The sequence below is a fragment of the Lutra lutra genome, chromosome 8 (assembly GCF_902655055.1).
Source record: "Lutra lutra chromosome 8, mLutLut1.2, whole genome shotgun sequence".
Lineage (NCBI taxonomy): Eukaryota > Metazoa > Chordata > Mammalia > Carnivora > Mustelidae > Lutra > Lutra lutra.
In genome coordinates, this window is record NC_062285.1 from 73725711 (window position 1) to 73753298 (window position 27588).

The 27588-nt window shown below is 34.1% G+C and overlaps 1 protein-coding gene across 1 annotated transcript in view; it reads right to left on the reverse strand.

Annotated features, from left to right (window-relative positions):
• Window positions 1-27588, reverse strand: part of SOX5 (SRY-box transcription factor 5) — a 981725-nt gene that overhangs the window by 313477 nt on the left and 640660 nt on the right. Inside the window, 1 exon segment of the mRNA XM_047740105.1 lies at window positions 1012-1222. Within this exon segment, the coding sequence (XP_047596061.1) occupies window positions 1012-1222 (211 nt within the window).

Sequence of the window (27588 nt, forward strand, 5' to 3'; positions counted from 1 at the left end):
TTTAAATTTCCATCTGACTTTTAAATAGGAGGCATGTTCTTATGTGCAACGTGGCACACAAACTTAGGAAGAACACAGGTTTAAGTAGGTGGTAGGAAACATCCGTAACATAAAGGGTGACTATCACTTATGCATAAATTCTATAATAAGCATCAGTTGTTTGTTTGCCTTATTTATTTATTTTTAATATTTTTATTTATTTATTTGAGAGAGAGAGAGAGAGAACACAGAGGGAGATGGAGAAGATGATTCCCTGGTGAGCAGAGAGTCCTGTGTGGGGCTGGATCCCAGGATCCTGAGATCATGATCTGAGCCCAAAGCAGATACTTAACCAACTGAGCCACCCAGGGGCCCCAGTTTGTTTGCTTTAATTTTAACATATCTCATGTGCAGATCACCTATAGGCTACTATCAGTAACTACTGAAGTAATTTAGAAGACGAAATCTTAAAAAGAAAGGCATCCTGGAAGTTAAACAAAATGGAAACTTCAGCATGGCTAACAGAATTAAAGAATCAATAATTTTTAAATATAGAGCAGGCCTAACCATATTAATTCTGGACTATACAAGAAACAGACGAAACTAAGGTAGCATTATGATGCATTCATGTATAAGCAAGGTCATACAATTTAATACAGTTGTAAAATGGCCTTGGGGACAAAAACTGGAGTTGAATACACAAGCCTGCAGATATTTGGGACGTAGGTGGTACCTATTCTGGGCTCTGCTGTCACATTCTATTCTTGAATCTTTAAGTTTTACTCAACCACAACTTACCCATGTGTGAAAGTGAGGAAGACATCACAACAGAAAATAATGATTTAAAAAAAATCGGGACAGACATTGGAATGTTTCTGGGGAAAAAAAAAAATCTACCCATCTTCATAACATTAGGTTTCCATGTTGTCCAATTTAACTTTGAGTATAAGTCAAAAAACAGATCTAGAAGTTAAACTCCAACTGTTAAAGTCAGGAGATGGCAACCACTTTGTTCCCTTTTCTAGGCTTTACCTTCTGGCTCATTTTTGATGAGCTCTTCCATTTTCCTCTGCTTCAAGGTGTCAACAACATCAGCTAAGCTGCCTTTGCGCCGTTCGGGAGTTCCTAGGGCCGTGCTTGACAAGGACTCACCACTCTGCCTCCCACCTTCTTCTGCCTTCTGAGGTGAGGTAGATGAGTTGTGTGGGGCAAATGAAGACATAACTTTATTGCCATCAACTTCCTGAAAGAGAAAGCAAAGGGAAAAAAAGTGTTTAAAATTCAGTGAATTTTTTTTTAATTGCTTACGTGGCTTATTTAGCTAAAACATGAAAAAGTGAAATGTCACTCTGCTAGAGTAAGATAAATAAATAATTTTAAAAAAAGAATGCATTAACTTTACAGGTTGGCACAGAGTGAGTCAAAGATCAATTCATACAAGAAATAAAAATACGGAGACCCTCTCCCTTAGGCTGAGAACAAGTGGCAATAAAGCCTTATACAAAGCCTATACTGATCAGATGTATTTTTCTGCTTTTCTTTGAAAAGTCTTAGATTTTCCTAGGGACATTAAATGCACCAGTCATCTTGCTTAAACATCCTCATGATACTGTAATATTTAAACAAGTAACATTCTGCACTTCGCTTTTCGTTTTAACCGGCTGCCTTTTCTTGATGGTTGCTCCTAATTAAAGCAGGGTCCTTTTTTAGTTCTCCACCTCCCTCTCACGCTTTTAAGAAAGCATCAGCCACACAGGTTATTTTGACATCAGATAGGAATATTGAAAGTTTATTTCTGCTTATGCCAAAGACATTTCTAAATCCATTTGTTACCCCAAGCATTGTTTCTGTCAATATTCTTCCAGATTTTGCACTTTAGGCCTCATATGCCCTCTAAAATAAAGTTTCTTATAACATTTCCCTCTTCATAATTGTGTATGTGTATGAAAAGATAATTCTACAATTTAAACATAAAAATTTGGTGTTCTTTTCATCATTATTTTCCCCATAATGTCTTGACCAACTCTAGCCATCTAACATTTGGGCTTTCTTTTGTATAAAAGGCACTAAATTGATTTCTCAGATAACTGTGAGAGGAATGATAGTGAAATGATATAAAATAACTTTCTCACTTAAAGGTTTTCTTTGTATAATCTTTTACTTCTACAATCCTTTGTTTTTTCACAAAGCAGATCTCTTCTTTAAAATTATATCCTGGTAACCTGGGTGGCTCAGTCAATGAAGCACCTGTCTTTGGCTCAGGTTGAGATCGAGTCTCGTATCAGGCACCCTGATCAGCAGGGAGCCTGCTTCTCCCTCTGCCTGCTGCTCCCCCTGCTTGTGTTCCCTTTCTCTCACTCTCTCTCCCACTCTCACAATAAATAAATAAATAAATAAATAAATAAATAAATAAATAAAATCCTTAAAAAATAAACAAAATTGTATCCTAAGATCTTTGAGGAAGTTAGTCTCTCTGTAAGTATATTTCTTAATTCTATAGTACTAAATGTTTTCATTAAAATATATTTAAGTGTATGCACACCTAATATTCAGGATAACAGGTTATATGCCTTTTATACATTTCTTCTCTAAATGTATTAATAGGATCTCCTGACCCCAGAAAAGTGACAGATCACACTGATTTGATATCTAATGATTTTAAGATTATTTCTAATATATTTGACTAGCTTAAAAATATATTAAAAAGACTTGATAAAACTGTCATTTCAATTTTTATTTTTTTTTAAAGATTTTTTATTTATTTATTTGACAGAGAGAGATCACAAGCAGGCAGAGAGGCAGGCAGAGAGAGAGGAGGAAGCAGGCTCTCCGCCGAGCAGAGAGCCCGATGCGGGGCTCGATCCCAGGACCCTGAGATCATGACCTGAGCCGAAGGCAGCGGCTTAACCCGCTGAGCCACCCAGGTGCCCCTCATTTCAATTTTTAAAAACAAATTAAAAATAGAGATGTTGGGCGCCTGGGTGGCTCACTTGGTTGAGTGACTGCCTTTGGCTTATCATGATCCTGGAGTACCGGAATTAGTCCCACCATCGGGCTCCCAGGGAGTCTGCTTCTCCCTCTGCTCTTCTCCTCTCTCATGTTCTCTCTCACTGTCTCTCTCTCAAATAAATAAATAAAATCTTTTAAAAAATAAATAAAAATAGAGATGTTGACGCACACATAATCATAATCTGTTTATATGATTTTTTTGTTAGTGGATAATAGTGAAAGAAGGACATTAGCTATGGTGCAAGTGTCAGCTTGTTGGGTGGTACTAGGATGTGTGGAAAAAGTCAAAGTAAAAAATGTGTGCAAACAGAATCTTCAAAATTATAATTCTACACTCAAAATGGTTTCCATTTCTTACAAACATTACAGAATATGCAGAAAACATTACTAGGTCTTGAATGAATATTCTATAGACAATACATTCAAAGATGAATCTTAGCTTATTATGTACTTGGATTTAGAAATCAATATGCATAATGTAATCATTACAAACCCCTGCAGGCTAAATGAAGGTACACTTCTAGAATTATTTATTTAAAACCCACACATAAATACAAGCAAACCCATAAATGTGCACACATACACACACACATCCCTGACAAGAGCAATCATAAATCCATTCAGTAAAGTAAGGAGTGTTTTTATGAATGGCCCATAATACACATTAGCTCAGTTTCATGTTCAAACCAGAATATAGCAAAACCTTTGTATTCATTTTCCCACAGATCTTTCTTCTCACTATTTCCAGGGTCAAAGCAGAAAAACCCAATGTTGAACATTTCTATTCCATACTCTGTTTTCACATTATATGATGACAAACTTAATAAACAGGAATTTGGCTGCTAAACTTCATTTTCCATAGTTGAAAATTACATATATCTTTCTATAGCCTCTTCAGTAGAGTAAAAGACACCCAAATTGTATACAATCACATCTATTAAAATATCAGAAACTATTTCAAAATCAAGTAAGGTAAAATAACACCCCATCTTGTATGTCTCTAATTTTCTACACCTTGCAAAACACAAGGACGTATTTTAAAGAGTTTAACATCATTTCACTAGTATTCTAAACTCAGTTACCACAACAGTATTAAAAATGAATTATAACTGCAATTTCATGTGCAAATATTTTATCTTATCACTATTTCACCTGTCTGATTACATTTCAGCCTCTAGCACCGTTAATCCCTTTAACAGTTTACATAGTTAACAGATGTTTCTGTGTGGGACTCTATTGTTCATTTGCATGGTGAAGAGCTTGTTAAAGAACGCTGGTGCAGTCTTCAGTCAAGAAAGTCCTATAATATTCAGTTTCTTTTCTGGAATTACAATTACCATATCTGCAGTAATGACTGCATTTTCGTCTTCATTTGCTGGTAGGTGAACATCCAGAGAGCCCACTAATAGAAGTATTAGTGGTCCAAACCAGCAAAATATAGTTCATCAGATTTTTGTGAATGCTAAAGGCAAGCTTCAGTATTTTGCCGTGAACTCTCACAACTGTGATACTCAATTTCTAAGGCCTAATGATAAAAGGGGGTTCCAAACTTTTAGAACAAAGTTGGTAATCTTCCTTTGCTACACTTGAAAAAGCTTTACTTAATTCTGCCCCCCTCTGTCACCTATGCAACCATAAGACAGAGAGAGGGATCTGCCTAGTGTATCTATCTTTATTTAAGTAACTTAAAAAAAAAATGCATTCTTAAACTGGAAGAAGCCATTCTGGAAAACAGTATGGAGGTTCTTCAAAAAGTTAAAAAGAGAACTACCCTAAGACCCAGCAATTGCACTACCAGGTATTTGCTCAAAGAATACAAAAATACTGAGTCAAGGGCACCTGGGTGGCTCGGTGAGTTAAGCCTCTGCCTTTGGCTCAGGTCATAATCTAGCCCCACATTCGGCTCTCTGTTCAGCAGGGAGCCTGCTTCCCACCCCGCCCCTGACTGCCTCTCTGCCTTCTTGTGATCTCTGTCAAATAAATAAATAAAATCTTTAAAAAATATACTGAGTCAAAGGGGCACATGCACCCCAATGTTTATAGCAGCATTATCAACAATAGCCAAACTATGGAAGTATGGAAAGAGCCCAACTGTCCATCAACTAATGAACGGATACAGAAGATGCATGTGTGCATGCGTGTGCACGCGCACACACACACACACAGGAATATTACTTAGCCATCACAAAGAACGAAATCTTGCCATTTGCAATGAAATGGAGTTAAGAGTGCATTATGCTAAGCAAAATAAGTCAGTCAGAGAAAGACAAATATCATATGATTTCACTGACATGTAGAGTTTGAAATGAAACAGATGAGCACGGGGGAAAAAAGAGAAAGGCAAACCGTAAAATGAACTCTCGACTATAAAGAGCAGACTGAGGGTTACTGAGGGAAGGTAGGCGGATGGGTTAAATGGGTAACCGGTATTAAGGAGGGTACTTGTGATAAACAGAGTAGTTATATATAAGTGATGAGTCATTAAATTCTACTCCCGAAACTACTATTACATTATATGTTAACTAATTAGAATTTAAATAAAAAATTGAAAAAAATGCATTCTTGTTAATTCATTCTAAATATAGCACTTTGTTATGAACACTTTGTGAGACGTATTTCAACATCAATATTCAAAAATTTTAGTTTAGATAATGTTACGATTAAAAAGAATTAATTCATTTGAAAAAAGACGTTATATGTAACTCAACCAGACCTAATGTTCCTTTCAGCTTCCAAATGTCATTTCATCCTTGACTTCTGGCCTCAAGAAATACATTACCATATTTACTTTTCAGTCCTATACACTCAAGTTAAATTAATACAGGGTAGCAAGAACACTACATTTAAGTTTGTATATCCAACTATAATTGGTAAGAATAATAGCCAATATTTACTGAATATTACTTTGTGTCAGGCACTGTTTAACATGTGCTACATGCATTAATTCATTTAATTCTCCTGGCAAGCCTAATTATGATTTGCTCTTCATAGCTGGAGAAACTGAGGGATATGGATTGAAGTAAATGCATGAGATCGTACAATTAATAAAAGATTAGGTAATCAACTGCAACCTGATGGGCACCAGAACCCTCAACCACAGTGCTAATACTATCTCTTTTTAAAAACAACAATGAGTGATGCATGGGTGGCTCAGTTGGTTAAGCATCTTCCTTCGGCTTGGGTCGTGATCCCAGGATCCTGGGATCGAGTCCTATATCATGCTCTCTACTCAGCAGGGAGTCTGCCTCTCCCTCTCCTCCCAACTGTGGTCTCTCTTTCTCTCTCAAATAAATAAATAAAATCTTTAACAATAACAACAACAAATACCTAAGTATGTTTATGTTAATGTTATAGATGAACAAGATGCACTGTCATCTGCTTAATAATTATGAAAATGAGAGGGTTTTGCCCCAATATGTCCAACTCTTAAAGGAAAAGTTACATAAATGCATTGCAGTTAACTAATCCAACTATATTCTAGACTTATAAAGCTGCCTCCACCTAAATATCCATTGGTTTATGCCATATTAAAAATAAAGAACCTTAAAATTTAAATAATTATTTAAACCAAACACAAAGATTTGATCTCTAAGTGACTATTCAAAATAATGATGCTCAGTCATTTATGATTTTTTAATCTATCTTTTTTTATTTTAAAGATTTTATTTTCAAGCAATCTCTACTCAACATGGGTTTCAAACCACAACCCTGACATCCAATGTTGTCCATTGTACATTCCACTGACTAAGTCAGCCAGATGCTCCTCAATCTATCTATAAAATGTGTGGGCATCTCTATCCCCCTTTTTAATACAACAAAGTTTTGGAACTTAGGGAAAAAAAAAAGCAGTGCAGAAAGTTTGTACTCTTTAACTAGATTCTCATTAATACAAGTTCAGGAATTTGGGTATCACTAGAGCTAGCACATGATACATACAGAAAGTGCTTTGGTACTGAACAAGTTTTAATATGGTCATATTCTTCTAATAATGTGCTGTTTTTGTAAATATCAGCAGGGCAAGGCAAAACAAAGTTTGAAAAATATCTTGAAAGCCATCTAAATTGAATATATTTGGCTGAAATGGGAAAAAGGTGGGCAAACGTCCAGTTACAAAATAAATAAAGCCCGGATATATAATCCACAGCATGGTGACTGTGGTTAATAATACTGTTTGTGTACCTGAAAGTTGCTAAGAAAGTAGATCTAGAAAGTTCTCATCACAAAGAAAAAAATTAGTTTTGTCATACATTGTGGTGACCAATGTTAACAGGACTTACTGTGATCATTTCATATGACTCATAAATATTGAAACATTACATTATAAAACTGAAAGTAATAAGATGCTATATGTCACCTATCAATTTTTTCAAAAGCTGTATTATTTAGTCATCCTTAAATTCTTTAAAAAATAGGTAGAAAATATATGTTATCCCAAATGTTTCTTTTGAAACTAAACTGTACTACATGTAATGTACTCTGTCAAGTTAGGAGATGCCAAATCTAATTTAGTCCTAGATTAGTAAATTTAGTACTAAAACAGTACATGGTGATTACGTAAAAACTCAATTGTTTTTGAAGTTTTATTGGCGATGGTAATTTTTCATAAAAGTTCTGCATAATATCCTAAACCAGGAATCCTCCTGGATTCTAGATCCGTTGAGAGCTATAGATGCTCTCCCAAACACGCATGCACAAGCATACAAGCAGACACACACACATGCAATCGCACGTCAAATTACACCTACGGTTTTAGAGAATTAATTTTCTACCTTCGTAGTTCCAAATGTGAACTTCCTCCATGAAATCCCCTAGAAACGCTTATAAACCACAGATTCCTGGTTAAGAAGCTCTGAATGAAATGCACATCTTCGCAGAATTGTACTATAAACTCATTAATATATACAATTAGATGATTTTAAGATGGCAGTTAATACTTGCAAAACGAGCTATAGATTTCATTGATGCTTTATTCAGATAAACTTAGCTAAAATATATATGTTAATAAATTAAACTTTTACTGTTCCTGTGATAAGCACTTAGAAAGAAACTAGGATTTTAATTATACTTTAAAGAATAATAAACATGTTGAGGAAGAGAATGCATTACTAATGGCAATCACTGTCTTCTTACTCAGTAATCACCTTGTGATAATGCACGTGTAAATTTGAAATAGAAAGCAGAACAAATTGCTAACCTTTATAAATGAATATTACCATTTTTAAAAAGCATACCAGTTCAATTTTCAACTATGAATTTTCCTGAAAACAGAATGTAAACATGTGAAGGCTACACTGAGACAAAAACCAACCCTTAAAAGAGCTAAGCAGAGAACACTAAGAGTCTTTCTTTGGTTAATATGATCAAATTCAGTATTCTGGGAACAGGATATGGTCAGTTCCTGAGACCTATAAAACAAAAGTAAGCGCTTACAGAGAGATTCTGAAGGCTGTCTGTTATGCTTGCGATTACTGCTGGTGTTAAAGCTATCCAATTTAAAATCTTTTCTAAACTTTTGCTTAAGAAAAAAAAAAAAAAAAGCTGCCTGATGTATACTTGAGTCCAGGGGTTCACAAAATGAAAACTGACAGAGGCACTTTTGTTTGGGCTATTTTCCTAGTTAACCTACAGAGACAGGGTTTATTAGAACTTCTCACCTTTCTATACTGGAAAAAGCCACTGATAATACCTTTGTAAAATGAACTGAGTTTTATAAGATCAGTAATTCTTAATGTTTAAGTAAGTGTAAGATAGTAGACTAATTGAGATTCCAGATATTAGGTGAGTAGTTCTTAACTCTATCCAGTGACAAGCAAGCCACACACACACACACACACACACACACACACACACACACACACACACAAGCTTTTCTGAAGTTTCCCTAGGAGGTTGTGACCATAAGATGCCAGTCTTGTAAGAATCCAAAGTCAATTTTTACAGAATGCTTATATTTTACACATTTCAACACTTTGAGATATTGAAATTTCCTGAAAATTATTACTTTTAAACCTTAAAATTGTTAAATCATCACAGTTTTAAAAATAGGTGGAAATTCTAAAGTACTCAAATAGGAATTAGTGTCTTTTTGCTCTAGAATGTGAGGAAAGTTCTATACTCCATGTTCTGCTTAGTTCTAATATTTAAAGAATACTGCATAAACCTTACAAGTTCATCTGTCTCTGTAATGCAGACATAACCCACTCTTGGGGCTGATCTATTATTTTAAATAGTGACAGGTCTCATCAAGTTTGGGTAAAATATTATTATTTTATAAAAATGGCTCCATTATATTTCAAATATAGGATCTAGTCCATATTTCAAAGATTTTTTTATGTATTTTGGACAGTGCAAATAGAAGTGAAAGCTGTTTGATGTTTCTTCAAAGCCTAAAAGTATGGAATCTTTTAAAGATTCTTTCCCTGTGCAATAGAATGGAAATTCAACAAAAGTCTAACTTGGTTTGCCTTTTTTTGCGAAGCACTGAGATGAAATGTTAGCGTAGGCTCATATTTAATTATTGATCAGAAAACTAAATAAACATTTAAAAGCACATTTTATCTTAAAATGCATTTGCCTGGGACTAAACAATACAAGATAGGTGATTTATATAAATACAATTCTCAAATGGTGGTCTGTGAGCCAATATCACTGGCATCACCTGAGAATACTTCATACATTTCTCTCAGGTCTCGCCCCAGACTTTCTGAATCAGAAACTCAGAGGGTGAAGCCCAGCAATGTGATTTAACAAGGCTTCAAGGAGAGACTGATACTCAGTAAGTTTGTGAACTACTGGTAACAGGAAAAACTTTAAGAGTTAGAGAGGCAAAGAGGGAGGTGACAAAAACCTGCAGTACTGAAGAGAGCCATCAGAAAAGTGATGGAACTTAATGGTTTTGAGAAGAGAGCTGAAAGGTAACATATTGCAGGGGTAGGCAGGTGGGCATGGAGGTCAGGGAGAAGAGTCAGCAAACACGCAGGGGTAAGAATAACCAATACATTTCGGGGGGAAACAACATTGACTTAATTTTTAATAGTGATTTTGGCTCACGTTGAAACAAGCTTCTGTTTGCTGATTTCCTACTAACTATGTGGATTAGGAAACCTGAGATTTATGTCAAAATTGCATTGTGGAAAAAGATTATTTTAAGAAACATACTAGAAAATGTGGTTTGAATTTATTAATAGTTAAATGTGATTTATAATATAAAAATGACACAATAAGAGTAGGATTCCTTTGTTTTTTTTTTAATCAATATCATATTTGCCATCTAATTTAATTCCAGTGAGTAGAATCAAAATTTAAGTGCAAATTTTTTGATTCAGTAAGAGACTATACAAATAGGAAAAACAGTTTTGGAAAATATCTTCATTTGCATGTGGACGTTACATGGGCAGAAGTGTCTGATGGTTGTTTTTAAATATAGAATCACATTTACCAAGAATCTCAGAAATCCTGCATTCAAGAATAAACTGTATGTTTTCATGTGCTCTCAAAACCACTTAATAAGCAAAAGTGGCATTTAGAGAATTCTGATACATTAACTAATAGAACCTGTAAAAACAAAGAACATTTTGTGCTGTGACAGCCTCATTATCTTCCTGATGATGATTCTGTTCTGTCTTACTTGTGTTTAAGCAATCCAGCAAGCACACTTTAAGACGTCTGATGATCTCTTCCCTGAGGGCTCAAAGGTCAACCATAAGATGTTTCTAAATAAGAATTAAGCTACACATCGAAACACTTCCATTTAACATTAGTATTGTGAACCATATAACACTATTTTAAGAAATAAAGAAAAAAACCCTATATTATAACAAACCACTAATTATGTAAAATAATTCATCTATGATTTTCCTAGATTTTCCTGGAAGCCTCCAGGACATCCTTACAATAGTTGTTAATAAACTTGACTAAGTTTATTATTTATTTATTCACTCTGAGTCTGAAGGAAGAAACAAAACGTAAGGAATCTTCCAATTATGATCTATTTATTAAATGACTCCTTTTTGCACCACAGAGCAATGAACAGTTTCTTATGCAGAGCAGACACCTGGTAAAATTAATAAGCTAAGTGTTTGCTAGCATCATCTATAATTGGGAACTGACTATATATTCAGTGGTAAGTGAAATAAATACTGATCCTCCATGCAGTAAAATATGATGTCAGCAAAACCATAGAAAGCAGTAGTTAAGCAAACTATAGCCAGAAGTTAGGCTGTTTGGGTTCAAATTCAGGCTTTGTCATTTACTAACTATACAGCCTTTGGTGAGTTATCTAAACTCTCCAAACCTCAGTTTCCAAATCTATAAAAGGGGATAATAAATGATAATTAATTCATAGGTGTTATTATATAGTATCGTCGATCTCTAGAATTTGACAGTAATGAAAATACTTACTAAAAATTAAATATTATTTCATGCACTCAATTTTCTCTTTCATTCTTGTAATAAAAATGTTTTATATGCTAACTTGCAAGGCAGTTAATGATGATGACATCTAAGCACAGAGGATCAAGCCAAATACCTTTGGTTCAAATCCTGGCTCCACCATTAACTAGTTATGTGACGCTTGGCAAGTTATTTAATCCTTTTGTGCCTCAGTTTCCTTATCTATAAAATGGGGACTATGCTATTATCTACCCCAATGAGTGGTTAGTGGATTACAAGTAATAAAATAATGAGTTATAGAAATTAGGAGACTACATGAGTTAGTATATGTATTACAAATTATAAAACTCAAAAAAATGGTAATTGGGACATGGCAAGAACTATATAAGTGTTTGTTAAAATAAGTAAGCTCCAGGCATTATATTAGGATATAATCTTGAACAAAACACGAATATGTGAAAATATAGAAAAATCCAGTCTCTTTACTAGGAAAGTAAAGAAGACATTAACAAGAGACAAACCCCTTTCCACACCTATCCACCAAAATAACAACAACAAAAACATCAACAACAGCATATTTGCGCATTCAAGTATTTCGTAGTTCTTTCTGCTAAGATCGAACGGCATTCGTGGAATCGATTTTTTAAAGATTAAACTTCTTTAAGGTGGCTCATTTTTAAAGGTAGGCTAATACAAACTTTAAGAAAAAAAAGAGTAGTCCACAAAATGTCACTAATGTGCGCTTTTATCTCTGTTGCATACTCAATTTTCAAATTTCATAGTTTCATGGTTCTCTACAAAGTGATAACTGAGGAAAATGATCAAAGAAAGAATGTTCAATTACTCCTCATTATGAAATGAACTTTTTAAAGTCAAAGTCTGAAAAGAATTAGAGTAATGAATTATTTTTCATAAATACATGACACCAATTACTTATTATGTCATATTTCTACTTTTCTTTCATATTTCTTTCTTCTTGTAAGATAGACATATCGAGATTTTTCTTTCTTCACAGCACTATCAGATTCTCCTACAAAAAAATCTTTAGATTTCTTTACACTATAAATACAAAACAGCAACAAAGGTAATATGAAGGATAGATTAGGAGCTAACTCTCCATTTTTGCTAGTTTCCCTCGTCTGTACTCTAGCACCATCTTGAATAGAGTCCCTCAACAGTACATCTCCTCACAAGATCAGGCTAATTTCATAATGCAATGACAGTTAATTCTGTCATGTCATTAGACTAATCCTATCTTCCTATTTAAAAAAAAAAAAAAAGCTAAAGGCCCATTTTTCTATACTAAGTAAGACTCTGAATAAAGCTCTATGTTTACAGCAAAAGTGACACTTTTTCCTTGAAAGGGACCTTTACCATGAGTTGCCCTTAAGCAGTGATTTGAGATAAAAGCACAAGCTTCAGTTCTCATTCCAAAATAAAGATAAGGCATTAAGCAGTCTACATACTCATAAAACTTCCTAGCTAGCCAAACGATTCATAGTATAAAACGGAATTTCCTGAGCCTGTTTTAGTGGGCATATAAAGACCATCTTGTACCACACACAATCACTGAGATACTGGCATTCTTTACGTAAAACACTGGGTTCTCCGCAAAGATTATTTTCACACAGTTTATATGAGTAATGCTATATATAAATTTTGTCATTTTAGTCTTATAGTTGTGAAGACTTTTAAAAATATTTCTAAACTATTAGGCAAATTCCTGACCAAATATACAAAATCTGTTGAAATTCACTAATGTTTGCAGTAAAAATATAGCTACCATGCCTGGAGTTTATCTTGCAGACACCGTTCTAAAAGTTTTATGGACATATCTTTTAAAATTCTCAGAGAAATTCCAAGAAGACTGTTATTCCTATTTAACAGATGAGGCTATTAACCTCCTATGAGTAATTCACCCAAAGTAATAGTAGGAGATAGTAAATTGAATAATTAAGACCAAGATTATTTAACTTTAAGATCCACGCTAGTCATCATTAAGTTATACTGCCTTCCTCAACTGATTCAAGTGCTGTAAGAGGTGCCACAGGTATGAAAAAATAAAGCTATTTTTCTCTCCTCGAAGAGTTTAAAATTAAATTTTAGAGGCATTTAAATATACAAGAAACAACCAGTAATTATAATTAAATTATATAGTAGCAAATTATACATGCAGGAGAACTTTAAAGAAGAGAGAACCCTGGAAATCAAAGGTGGAAACTTCTTCATCACAGCATTAGTACACAGCTTTGGGATCACTTATTTAATTTTCTTTCTACACCCCTAAGGCAGAAAGTATGCCTGATTATTCACCATGTACCCCAACTCTATTATTCAGTCCTAATAAAAACATATTGAGTTATTCAATTTATTAAATCTTTATGTGTAGACAGTCTTCTGGTCTAAGCCTACAAAAGTAAGTAGAGAGGAAAAGATAGAGTACCCCCAGAGGCATCAACTAGAAGGCATCATCATTTTACGAAGGGTTATGAAAGTCAAATAGAATTGTTTACATTTGACCTGACAGGCAATGAGGAACTATTCTAGATTCCATACTGGATGATTCTATTAAAGTAGATTATTAAGAAGATTAGCAGTGGTGTGGAGAATGAATTGGGTAGAAGAGAAAGTAAAGATATCCACTGAATAGGAACCATGTCACATATGTGATGATAAAAAGCTTCCCATTGGATCGTAGCCATAAGAGTTGAGAGGAACCATCAAATCTTAGCAACAATTTGAAGCAAGTAATGGTAGGATTAGATAATTTGAAAATAAGGAGGAAAGAGTCAAGGATAAACACAGTTCTTGTTTGGGAGTTTGAAATAGTGATTATGATATAGACAGAAACAGAACAGATAGCCAATAGAGATGATTACTAAAATAGGATCAATATATCTAAAAAATGTAATCAATCTACATAATTACATTAGTCTATAACTTGAGTGTTAGCCTTAACTTCTGGATCCAGCACTGTAAATAACAGGTGCTGTACACTCTCCCTCAGGATTCAAATGATGAGCTTACTGCTTGAGATCTTTAAATTTGTATGTGGAACATTCAAATATAGATGAGCCTCAAAATACATGAAGCAGATAAAGAAATAAGGGTTGTAAAATAATGACTTATGAACCATTTATTTCCAGTGAATGGTTAAATCCATTTTAGTAAATTAGTCCCCAGAAAGTGTCTTTTACTGTATGGTGACATACATAACATAATAAAATAAATATTATAAAACTTAAATTAAAAAAAAAAGAAGTATCTTCTGAAAGAGAAGAGCAAATGGCCAAGCCCTCTTCACATTTGTCTAAAAATGACCGTTCTAAGTGGATATCATCTTCTCATACAGTGACTAGGGTTTACCATGTAAATTTCTGAAACTTTATAATTATTTATAATTAGAATTTGGAGGATAAAAAATGTTTGGTAAAGAAAAAAACCACACGTGGAAATAACAACAAACACTTACAGAATATGCAAAATAGAGAACCTGGAAAATGAAAAAATTCTAGAAAAAAATTGCCAGAATAAAGGGTTTGAGGTATTCTAGGAAATAAGGCTTAAAGATGACAAAAAGATAACACTGTAAAAATAAAGGAGAACATGAGAAACTGACACATCTTTCCCTTATTTATAATGAATAGGATCATAAATATTGAGTTCTTAGTGCCAGATGCTCAACCCTAAAACTCTTGCCCATATAGATGTTAGAGTCAGAATGGGGTTGGGGGGGATAAAAATGAAAATTATCAACATCAAAAAAGTTCAGCTGGAGCCTCCTGCTCTGAGTGCTTTACTGAGTTGTGATGACAGGTATAAATAAAAGATGGTGGTGGTTTTTTCTCCATTAATAAATTACTGTCAAGGGAATTTATTGGGATGCATGTATAAAAAGTGAAATTGTACTTAAGTTATACTAAATCCTATGGAGACTGGAGAGGAGATGCAATATTTGGATTTGGGGCAGATGGACTCTCTTCCACAGTTCCATGAGAATTCCTGACTTCAGAGTATCCTTAGAAATTGCTGGTATCTCAAAGTGACTCTGGCTCCGTGCTCAATAACCCACAAAAATGCCAATCCAAAATAAAGGCATGTAATCTTTATATACCCCAAGAAAGAGATTATAAGCTGTATTTGTGTTACAAAGCTACATTGTTTGATAGTGAAACTCAAGTTAAATAGTCATTCTCTTTTAAGTTTGAAATACATATACTAGGTCTCAGGATGGGAACCAAATGGATATTTCTATGCTTACCAGTTCGGAGAGGGTACAGACACAGAGATTTCTTACAAAAGTCCTTTACTATCCATTTATTATACTTAGCGACATCAAATAGAGAAAACATAATTTAAAAGATCCTACTGAGCACTTAGAGATCTTGAACATAGACAGGGGATGAACACAAAGAACATTTGGTTACAAGAATCACACTTCACCTCTTTAATTTTTATGGTACATTTTTGGTATTTCCATTATTTTTCTTCTATCCCCTTGGTTTTAATAGAAGTATACACATACATGTACATATTTCATTAAGAGGAAATAAAAGGGTTGTCTTTAGTTAAGATGTTTCCATTCAGAGACTACACATTTAAAAAATAAATTGCCTGAATAAATTCAATTATCTAGAGAAGCAAAGGAAATCACATGCAAATGACATTATATGCAGAGGCCATTCCGACAGCTTCATGTTTATTTTTATTGTTTCAGTCAGTGGAAGGGAGAAGCTGTCAAAAATGTAACATCTCTTCCTTTTTAAAGGTCCAATGTCTCTGGTACTGAAAATTGCATGAGCACTAATATCAAGAGAAGAAATCTGTCTACTACTGAAAATAGAAAGTTCAGACTGCCTCCAACTTAATGCCACCATACAAGTGGGCCACCCTACACACCCTGGGTATATTTTGCCTACAAAAAAGCAAAAAATAACATTTAATTTGCAAGTAGTCAGATATCAATTCAGTCAATTAAGATGGGTCTAAAAAGCAGTATATTAAAAAAAGTTAATAAATGCCCATATGTTAAATTACACGATACCATGACTATTAATCTATCTTCTGAGAGTCTCATTGTAAATAGCAGGTGCCATCTATGACTTTATCCAGAGATATTCTTCAGACTTTTACATTCTAATGAGGAGTAATTAAATATGACATTTTTGCCTTGTTCTTTGAATATGACAGAAATACTTGGGGAAGATTTAGGCTGACTTTTGTAATTGGTTCTTGCTGAAAATCTCTGGCTCTTGACGCAGAACTTACGTGCTACCTGAGTTCTCTTGAGGCAGGAATGTACCAAGTAAATGTGGCATATGTTTGTATTCTCTTGCCAATTCCAAATTCATTCATCCAAATCACTCATTGTAGGCCAAATTCTTATCCAATTCCACAGAGCCACCGATTTTCCTGGAAGTGAATAGCAGCTTTGTGCATGGGAACAGGGAAGTCAATAGCAGGTCTGTGCACGGAAGAACTATGCAACTAGTGGAAAGGATAAGAATTTGACCACAGGATTTCTTGAGTGTGGTAAAATCTAACTTGAAATGACCTAAATGATGAAGCTTTCAACAGTCTCACTTGGGTGTCAATTCTAAAACTTGACAATTTGGGTAACTGAGTTTTTATACGGCCATCTTATATACCACCCCGATTGCAATTAAGTGTGAGGATAAATCCTTCCTTTAATTTATTTGTATTATGATGTTCTTTATTTATTATAATTAACCTCCAATCTCATTCAGAACCTGAGGGCATATTCTTAGCAAAAACAATAAAATCATCATTTATTAAATTTAGTAACGTGCCAATCACTGTATTGGGGCTTTTAATAGGCTATGATCCTTCCTAAGAGACCTGTGAAGCAGGCATTACTGTCACTGTTTTCACACACATAGAGACTGATTTTAAGCCACGAAACCCAGTGTAAACCATTCAAGTGCAATAAATATTTTAAACCCATCTCCCTGAATCTTTCAAATATGCTTTTAGCCATTTTGCTATACAGTTTTTCATCAGACTAAAAACACCTAACTGTTCTAATTTTACTAACATTGATCTGATTTTCTAGTCAAAGCTTGTTTTATCTCCATATCTGTCATCTATGTCACGATATTTATAATATGTCTGTTAGGTTTCATAATGTACTTTATTAACATACTCAGTTTTCTCTACTATTTTTAATTAGCTACATCTTACATTTCGATTTCCTTGACATGTGTTTCCAAATGAAAATTGGGCAGTTTTGTCAAACTCATAAACAACATTCTAAAAACATCCGAACACTGCCCCCCACCAAGACACAAACACACACCAATGAAGCATGCACACAAAATTTGTTAACTATGTGCTTACTTTTGAAAAGCATTACTTTGCGTCCTGGAGGGAATACAAACAATCTTCTAATAGTGAAATCCAGTATCTTTCATGACTTCTTCAAACTATTTGAGACTACTGAGTAGTTCTTTCCTTAGCTTTCTGATGGCCCACCATCTACTGTTCATTCTTAACCCAGGCATTGCCTGTTTTGATCTTAAATCCTCTAAAGAGTATTCAATAACCATAATAAGTTCCTACTTCTCTTTCTAAACTCTCTATCTTAGGAAAGTGATCTTAACACTCTGTATTGAAGATCTCTCAATTGCCTGCACCTAGCTTTCGGGAAAAACTTATAATTCCTTTAGGTGATACACAAATTTCTTATCATTACTCTCTACCCCACTTTAGTGATATGACCATAATTTAACTCCTTGCTTTCCCCCAGGCCCTGTTCTCCTTAATATCTTACTTCCTTGCCTCTTTCAAGATAACTGCAAGCTTTAAAAATTCGCCTTAGGTTTCCTTCCTTAGGGAATTGTAAATTCTCAACAAATTCTTGTGGAATAAATGATTCTTCTTAAACTCACAATGTCAAATCTTGCGTCTGTGCAGGTAATGTTCACATTCCCATCTCTTGGCAGAGAAGTTTCAATCACATATTTCCAACAGTTGGCTTTCTACCTAAATATCTCAGTACCTCAAACCCAATATATACAAATATGAACTGAGAATTCTGTGCCCCAAACTGGCTCACTTCTGTTTTCTTTCCTTATAGTGCCACCAACATTCTTATAGCCACACAGGATTAAAGTAAGGATCATTAATTTTGATCTTAAGCAAATTTCTTAACTGCTGTGAACTTTAATTTTCCTATGTCACAATAAGAGATGTGGACTAAAAGAGTGTTAAGATCTAATTCCAGTTTTTAGTTTTAGGTCTGTGACTGGTAAATAATACAAAAACACAGCAGATAATTGTCCTACCTACAATCTGTATTCATTCTAAAACCCTTTATCATTCTTTCTTTTCACAGTCCACATAAAAAATATATCTGGATTTACAGTAAAATAAACTAGGAATTTGTATTATTTGCCACCAATGAAATGGATTAAATGGTCTAAGTCTGTCCCTATGGAAAGAAATAGGTTTTTCCAGGCACTATGCCACCACTGAATGGACAGTAATACCTCTCACTGTGTAAAGCAGATCTGTAAATTAAGCTCTAGCTGGGTGTAAATAACAAAAGAGACAGTTAAAAAAAATTTTTCCTACAAAAATACAGTTAATATAAAATTATGGCTTTATTGCTAATATGTATGTATTTTACATATATACACAAGTATAATAACGTATATTTGAACAAATAAATTTCTAACAAATATGTTATATCTTTGACTATTTTTTATATTATCTGGTTTAATCAGCTTTCATATTTGGCCTTTACTGCTTTCAGTGAACTGTTCTATTTCATGGCTCTACTTAGTATTTCTAGGAACATGACATTTGTATTTCTTTTTGTTGATCCCTCTAAAACGCTTAATTATTCATCTAACTTTGCCACATTCTGACTGGCCTGGCAGAATAAATCATGTTAAGACTGGGAAGAAAATATATTAGAAGTATTATGAAGCAAATGAAAATTATTTTTTTTTTCATATTTGAGCAGGGAAATTAAGTATAGATATTCCTGCTCATTTCTTATACTCTTCACAAAACCTACCTGCCTTTTTTGTGTGTGGAAATATCTGTATAACCCAATCCTATAAAACCCATATAATGGTTCTGGTTTTGGGTTTTGGTTTTCTGATACAGAACAGCCCCCCCCCAACCCAAAAAAGTGTTTGGTCTTCTTTTACAGAACTTATTTAGCACTTTATATGCTTCTCTAAACTAGAAACAAGCCAACTACCAGCCAAAATATTTGATGGTTTTTCTAAAACAGGACACCCATTTCCCCTTATTTCCACTCCCATCTGAGATTGAACGCTGGTTCAATTTTTGTTCCGTGGATCTGGCCCAGAAGCAAACCAGAATTAAACTTTTTAACTTTTTTTCTAAGATAAATATTTATAGTTTAAACTGAACGATGAATATTTAGTTCATGACATAGGACTGTTATAAGGCCTTTTCTGCATCTACAACCTTTCATCGTTCCCCAATAATTATAGATTGCAAACTCCAATCTTCTGATAGCATTCAAGGCCCCTTACAATCTGTCCTTAATCTACCTGTACAACTTCTTCCCATTAAAACGTGGTCTTTTGAGTCAGGCCCCTTCTCACTGGCTGTGTGACTTTATTTTATTCTCTCTGCTTTGAAATCCATATTGGTAAAATGGAAATAATGATATTTCTTTTGTGGAAGACTGTAAAGATTACATGACATGAGGAATAGAAGTGCTTAGCATTATTCCTAGTCCAGATTTACTGTTTGATAAATGTTAGAGCCTTTTTATGAGACTTCTTAAAGGCACGCTCTAATCAAATCAACTAAGTTGCCTAGGGTTTCACACACATACCTAGAAATTCCCTGAACAGATACAAAGAGTAGTACCATTTGTATGCACTATAACTTTCACAACTATACCTAGAAGATCTGTTCCTTATTGAGCTCTTCTCCTTCAGTCTACTTAAACTATCTCCTTCACTTTGATTGTTTTCTACCTCATCTTGCATTTTCAAATCACTCCTTCAAGACTCAGCTGAATTATCTTTAAGGAAACTTTTCTTCACTTCTACTCTCTCACTGAAACCTCTCCAGGAACCATTCTACTGTCTCACTTTTGAAACTGACCCACTCATTTCTGATTATTATAATTTGCACATACATGTGGATGTGTGCCACGGTTCTCTTGAGGAGTGGTCATAAAAGCATCAGTCTGCAACAAGACAAGAAGTTGCCCCAGAACAGAAATCACTTTTATCACTAAGCATCTTGTTTAGTTAAGCTGGTAGTCTTTTCATAATAAGACTTAATGAAGGGAGGCACACAGACCACATCTGGAGTAGCACTGCTCTAGAACCATTTGCTTAGAAATTTGTGCTTCTCCCTGAAAGGAAGAAAATGCTGTTCTTCCTTCATAAACTCCCATAAAATACTATAAATCCCCCCATCTGTAACATTCACCATAATATTATCAAACCCTTAAACATAATTTATCTGTACATCCATTTTCTCCACCAGACTGTGTAAGTCTGTAAGTTCCCAGAGGATAAAAATGTGTCTTTTTCATATTTGCAGCTAACATATTTTATACATAAGAGATATTCTATAAATTTGGTTAGATTAAAATGATTTCTTTCTCTTAAATGAGGCATTTAAGATTTAGGTGAAACATGACTTGCCCCTTCATGATAACTTGCTCCTATCATACCAGTACTCATGATACACCTAGGAGGAAGACAGTATTAGAAAGAGAGGACTGAGGTAAGGGGTAAATATAGGAAGTGTCAGGAATGAGATAGATATTAAGGGGAATATGTTAATAAATTTTTTTTTAAAAGTAACCGAAAATAAAATGACAAAGAAAAGACTATATAGAAGTCTAGGCCGTAAATAAAAGGAAAGTTGAACTATTTCTCATAGATTGAACACAGTATTGAGAAACCACATATATTTCAACTAGAATTATGGAGATAGAGATGTGGGTTAGGGTTAGGGCTAGGATTAGAAGAAGGTTATGCAGAAGCATAAGAGAGGAGTATATCTGGCTTCCAAACTTTTTTTCTTATACCAAAGGTTACAATTTTTCTTTACTCTCTGTTATAAACATAGAGACCTTTCAAATGTTTAGTTCATTTCTCCAACACATACAAACTCTGTAAACCTTCTACTTCTAGACAAGAAAACATAACAGTGCAAATTTAAGAGGTAATGAAAATGAAAAGATAATACTGAATTCATGTATATATTTAAAACTTTACATATAACTTCTAAAATTAAAAAAAAATGCAACATTTTGGGGTGCCTTGGTACTCAGTTGGTTAAGCACTGCCTTTGGCTCAGGTCGTAATCTCATGGTCCTGGGATCAAGCCCCATGTCGGGCTCCTTGCTTGGTGGGCAAACTGCTTCTCCCACTCTCTCTGCCACTTCCCCTGCTTGTGCTCTTTCTCTTTCTCAAATAAATAAATAAAATCTTTTCAAAAATTAAAATAAATAAAAAATGCAACATTTCAATCTACTTATAGGCACCAGAAAATCAACGTAGATCCCCCTGTATAACCCAACACTGCAGCTGAGTCTATCTGTAGCTAAGCTACATGGTCTGAGTTCCTTATCACAATCTGGTAGCTAGTCAATATACTTTTTCCCTTTAGCTATGTGGATAGAACATGAAAAACAGAACTTGGTGCTACATTTTTTTCTAAATTGGATTTGTGCCATTCCCAGTGGTTTTGCTGTGTTTGTTATTTCTTAGCTATGGCTTCTGGTTGTACTGATCTTTCAATTTTTTCACTATTGCTCCTCATGTAAAATTTATTATGATATTTTTTCTGACCCCCGCCCCTTTCAGTAGAGGTGCATAAATGAGGCACTTCACTCACTAAGGAAATCTCTTTATAATTACAGGGATCATATAAAAATCCCCTTATCCACCATGGAAATCTGGTAGCTATTTGAATGTAACAAAAATACATAACTATTCAAAATTAGATGAAGAGACTACAGTGACTTTTTAAAATGATAAAACCATGAACACATATATTTTTCATCAAAAAATATAAACAGTATTTTTGAGGTAAATATTTAAAGAAACTAAATGCTTTTGTATACCTCATCTATTAAACTAAAAGCACGTCAGTTGCAAATAATCGTAAGTCTTCTTTTTGATGTCAGTTTGTTTCATTATATAAGTCTGAATGAACTACCCAACTAATAAGAAAGAAATAAAAAAGGCAAAGAAAGAAAAGTATTACTAAATTAACATCTTTTTGTGTGTGTTTCACTGTGTATGAACTTGTTTTGTCTCATACTTTTACTAAATAGAGTTGATAAAAATCTCCACCTACATGTATAATTGCTACATTTTATTATGGATAGTGACAAGCAATTTGATCTTTGAATTAGGCAGTAGATCAATATTGGGATCAGTTGGTCAATATCACAATTCAAGCTACTAAATGATTGAAACAAAGTGACCTGCAAATAAGAATGATATTCCAAAATCAGAACTAGGATGATAAAACATGGAATGTGAAAGGACTGGGTAGGAGAACTGGAGCGGAGCAAGAAGGGAACTGGTGGGAGCCCTGTATAAAAGGCATTTTTGTAAGATTTTTTAAAAATGGTTTTCTGTGTTTTACCCATTCCCTGGGCCACATCATGACTTCCCTGGGCCCAAAGAATTTTGCCTTCATAAACACCTTCCTCCATAAAACTATCAGAATCAGAATCAGAATCAGAAGATTATTTTAAATTGTAGGACTCCACTGGTATTAAAGCAAATACATTAGTATTAAATATTAAAACATTTTCTTCAACCTAAACATTGATTTGTTTTTCTGAATTTAAAAGAAACCAAAACATTTTCATGGGTCCCTAAAAGTACTGTGGGCTCCAGGCACTGTACTTACAGTGCCAAATGGAGAATATGGCCCCGTCCATGACAATAGGGTTTCTCCCCAGCTATCTTTTCTTTCTTCTGCTTATTAGAACATTTAGCAGTGTAACATCTTTGCAAAGTTTGGTTTCACATAAGCATTATATTTATTCTCACTGAATCTTCTGTACATGTTACACTTATGAACTTGTATACCTCTAACTTTCTGACTCATGATTTTATAAGCTCTCTCCATAAATGTTCAAAAATATAAGCACAAACATACATACAACCAGACTGCTGTTCTCCTTTCAGAAGTTATGTTATCTGTCATTAAAAGACCTAAAAAATAGAGTTTCTCTTAGAGTTTGATATGAGACAAAACATTCAAAAAATTGAAAACTATATAGAGAACCTGCATTATCAACTTCAAACTTCTAAAAAATTAGATCTTAGTTGTTCTCACCATAAACAAAGAAAGGATAATTACGTGCTGTGACAGTTTTTAGTTAACACTATGGTGGTAATCATATGGCAATATAAAAATGCATCACATCAACACACTCACACAATGTTATATGCCTATTGTATCTCAATGAAAATTTAAAAAATAAATAAAATTTTAAAAACTATATATTTGTCCTGGGTACAGAATGGCAGAACTATAAGAAACTCATTAACTAACTCACATTTAAAGGTTTTTATTACTTTATTGCTCTATAAAATCACAGATCCTTAGTATACACATACATTTATGAGAATATTAGTATGTAGCTGGACTATTTGGTAACTAGTCCACTATATAACTCAGGAGTTCTGTCTCTAAGTTAATAATACATGCTTGATTTTAGAACAATTGGGAAGATGGTGGTGTTCAAGAGAATTCTGAAGTCTACCTATGGAACTGTGCAAGAAAAGGAGGCACAAACCTAGCCAGTGATGTTAACCAGATGCACCTTGGAAATCAAAGCAATGATAAATATAAAGACTGTCTTCAAATCCAGGGACCAATTAAAGCTAAACCAGTAGAATAAAATGTTTTCGACAAATGCACAGACAACAAAATGATCTTTGCTCTCAAACTCTCTACACCTGTAAAATATTAGCAAAGTTTAGTTTAATATCTTACTTTTTTCACAAGAGACAGACTTAGCAAATGAAAAAGATTTGTAAAAGTTACATTATTTTTAGTTAATAAGCAAAATTTTTTCACTGTAACTCAGGTTTGATATTCATGTTCCTTATTAAATCAGTATCTCTAAGCATTTGATTCCAGGCTAAGAATTAACTGCAATGTCATTGCTGACACCAAAAATAAACCACTTATTTACATGTTAATGAACCTTTATTATAAGGTACCAGTTTGTATGTCTGCCAGCCAAGCAAATCATTCTCATTAACACCTCAATTACGAATTCTTTGCATATACTCTAATTTCCATACTATATTTGTTCTTATATCAAATAATCTATACTTTTTCTGCTTTAGATTATATCATTTTCTTTTCTTTGCCACAAAGGACCTATAGGAGCGTACTGGGAAAGGATTATTACCACCATGGGAAGGGCAATATAAACCACATGTGGACGAATTTTTAAAAAGATTCACAAAGTGAGTTCAAAAGTCAAAGGTGGTTAACTGGTCATTGTGCTACTAATATCTAACTTATTATTTAATAAAGAACTTTCAGACAATTTGATTATAAGAGGCTTTCAGGATTGAGGAGATGGTGGCGGCGTAGGAGGACCCTAGACTCCCCTTGTCCCATGAATACAACTAGATTGCTATCAAATCATCCTAAATACACCAGAAATTGACCTGAAGACTACCAGAAGACTACCTGAAGACTACCACAACTCAAGGTAGAGAAGAGGTCACACTGAAGAAGGGGGTCACAAGGACTTAGACAATTTTGATGAAAGATGAAATAAAACCAAATCTGACATACACAGAAACAAAAAGAGACGGAAAGAGACAATTTTACCAGATGGATTTTACCACTGAGCTAAAGGCTCTTTGGTAAAAGTATGGTTAGCTATGGGACTCTATTCAGTGGATTTTCTTAGCAGAGAAGAAGAAGAAGGAGAAGGAGAAAGAGGAGGAGGAGGAGAAGATTGACTATTTAGGTGCTTAAAAGATGATGGTTCATGAAACTACATTCTGTTTTGTAATTAGTCAAGAATGAGAAACAACCATAAGACAATGTATAAGCCCTGATCATATGGTAAAGAAAATGGAAGGATGAGAATAATCTTTCTATGGCCTAGAAATTTAAGACAATTCATTTCTAATAAGACTGAAAATGATATATACTTATCCAAATATTTAGGTTAAAAAATCTAATGAAAATGATATTTTAATATTAATTTTTTTATGTTTAATAAATTGACACCACAGCTACTCAAAGAGGAAATCAATCCCAGTGCTGCCTTTTGTCCAAAGGGCAGTCACTGCTGATCATAGACTCTTGGCTGCAGCAAAGCAATCATGTTCAGTGAAGCACTAAAATACAGAAGACTACCACCTAGATGTTTTTAGAAATCTCTGTGGTGTTTAAGAAGAATCCAACAAAACTACTGTCTTTTAAAAATTCCCTTAAAATATAAGGTAACAGCAATAGAGCATTTGGTAAAAACACAATAGGTTTCTTACAGTTGTTAAAGACCTAACTTGGTGAAATTCAAAATATTGTAAGTAGCAACTCAGAAGAAAATTTAACACCAAACTAGAGTTATAAGAAGGGCGACAGAATAAAAAGATGACCCAAGATGATCTAGAACCCAAGATGAAACCAAAGAGGCATGATATGAAGTCCAGGGTGACAGCGGGGTAAAAATACTCTTTCCAGGGTGACTAACCCTGAACAATTGAAGTAGTCCTAAGGGAATGGATTAGTCCTTTAAATCATGAGAAAATGCTCTAAAAAGGCAGGCTGTACCTACAGCAAACTCCCAAGAGTCCTGTATCCGAACTGTTTTCCACCTCAAATCACTGAGTACCAAAAGGAGGGAAAAGGCAATAGGAATTTGATGGGTGCATACTCATTTTAAGTGCAAAAACCTCAGGTTTTACTTGCTTTAATCAGGCATTTTCTAATACAATGAGGAGTTTAAGAGTGAGCCATCAATCTCCATTCCACCAGGGTCCTGGCTCAAGGTCATGCGCAGAGGAGAGTGGATTTTCTTGGCATGTTTTATTATTTTTTTCTTGGCATGTTTTAAATTGGAAATATGTAACTTACCTAATGTTAGACCTGTAACAAATAAGAGGAGAAGAGGGAGTTTTACTCTGTCCATGGACATGAGTAACCTTAAAACAAAGCAGGAAGTTTATGTTGAATAATCATGAATTAAAATCTTTTGACTTAAAAGCAATGACACAGAGACATTATCAAGAGAAACCATAAATTAATTTTTCTTAAAAAATCAAAGGGCATAGAATCAACTGTTTGTTCTGTATCATTAAGAAAGCTGTCTGATGAAAAGTTCTCCTTAGGATACCTAAAGGCTTTAGATCATTTTCAGTTCTATAATTCTGGGAAAATCCCCCCCTCCCCACTGTTTTCTTCTTGATTAAAATTTTTTATAATTCTGAGAAAATTCCCTGTTTTTTTTTTCCTTGAGTTAAAAGCTCCACTATTTTTTCTTGGCAGGAAGAAAGACAAATAAGGAAGGGAAGGAGGGTAGAAGGAAAGGCAGGAAGGAAGGATGGGAAGAAGGAAGGGAAGGAGGCAAGGAGAAACCTGATAAAGTAATATTAAGTGCAAGTTGTGAACAAGCCTTAATTTGTCCCTAACTTGAAAGGAAACCAGAGAATTTCACCATTAAGTCTGAAGCAGTTGTTAGAGATTGCACAAGTATCACTCTATCAACTATTTACAAAGACTATGTATAACAGTGGATTTTGAATTTTATTAAACATCTTTCTGAGCATTTACATATAAGATTTCTTCTTGAGCCAGTGAGAATATAGACTACCGGCTGGCAAAGTTTCTCTATAAAAGGCTGAAAAGTAAATATTTTCAGCTTTCGGGCCGCAAGGCCTCTCTTGCAACTAGGGTACTCTACCATTCACCCACAAAAGCAGCCATAGACAACAATAAAATAATGGGTGTGGCTCTGTTCAATAAGGCTTTTTTTTGTTGTTGTTTTAAAAACAAATATACCAGCAGGCCATATTTGACAGCAAGCCACCTTGACCCTTAATACAGATTATGATAACATATATCTCTCTCTCTGAATTCACCAAAATTACTCTTTTTAAGTATGGCCTATCAAAAGCAGAGTATAAGGGACTGATGACTTTCTCTAATATTTTATTTAGAATTTCTGAACCCATATTCAAAGTG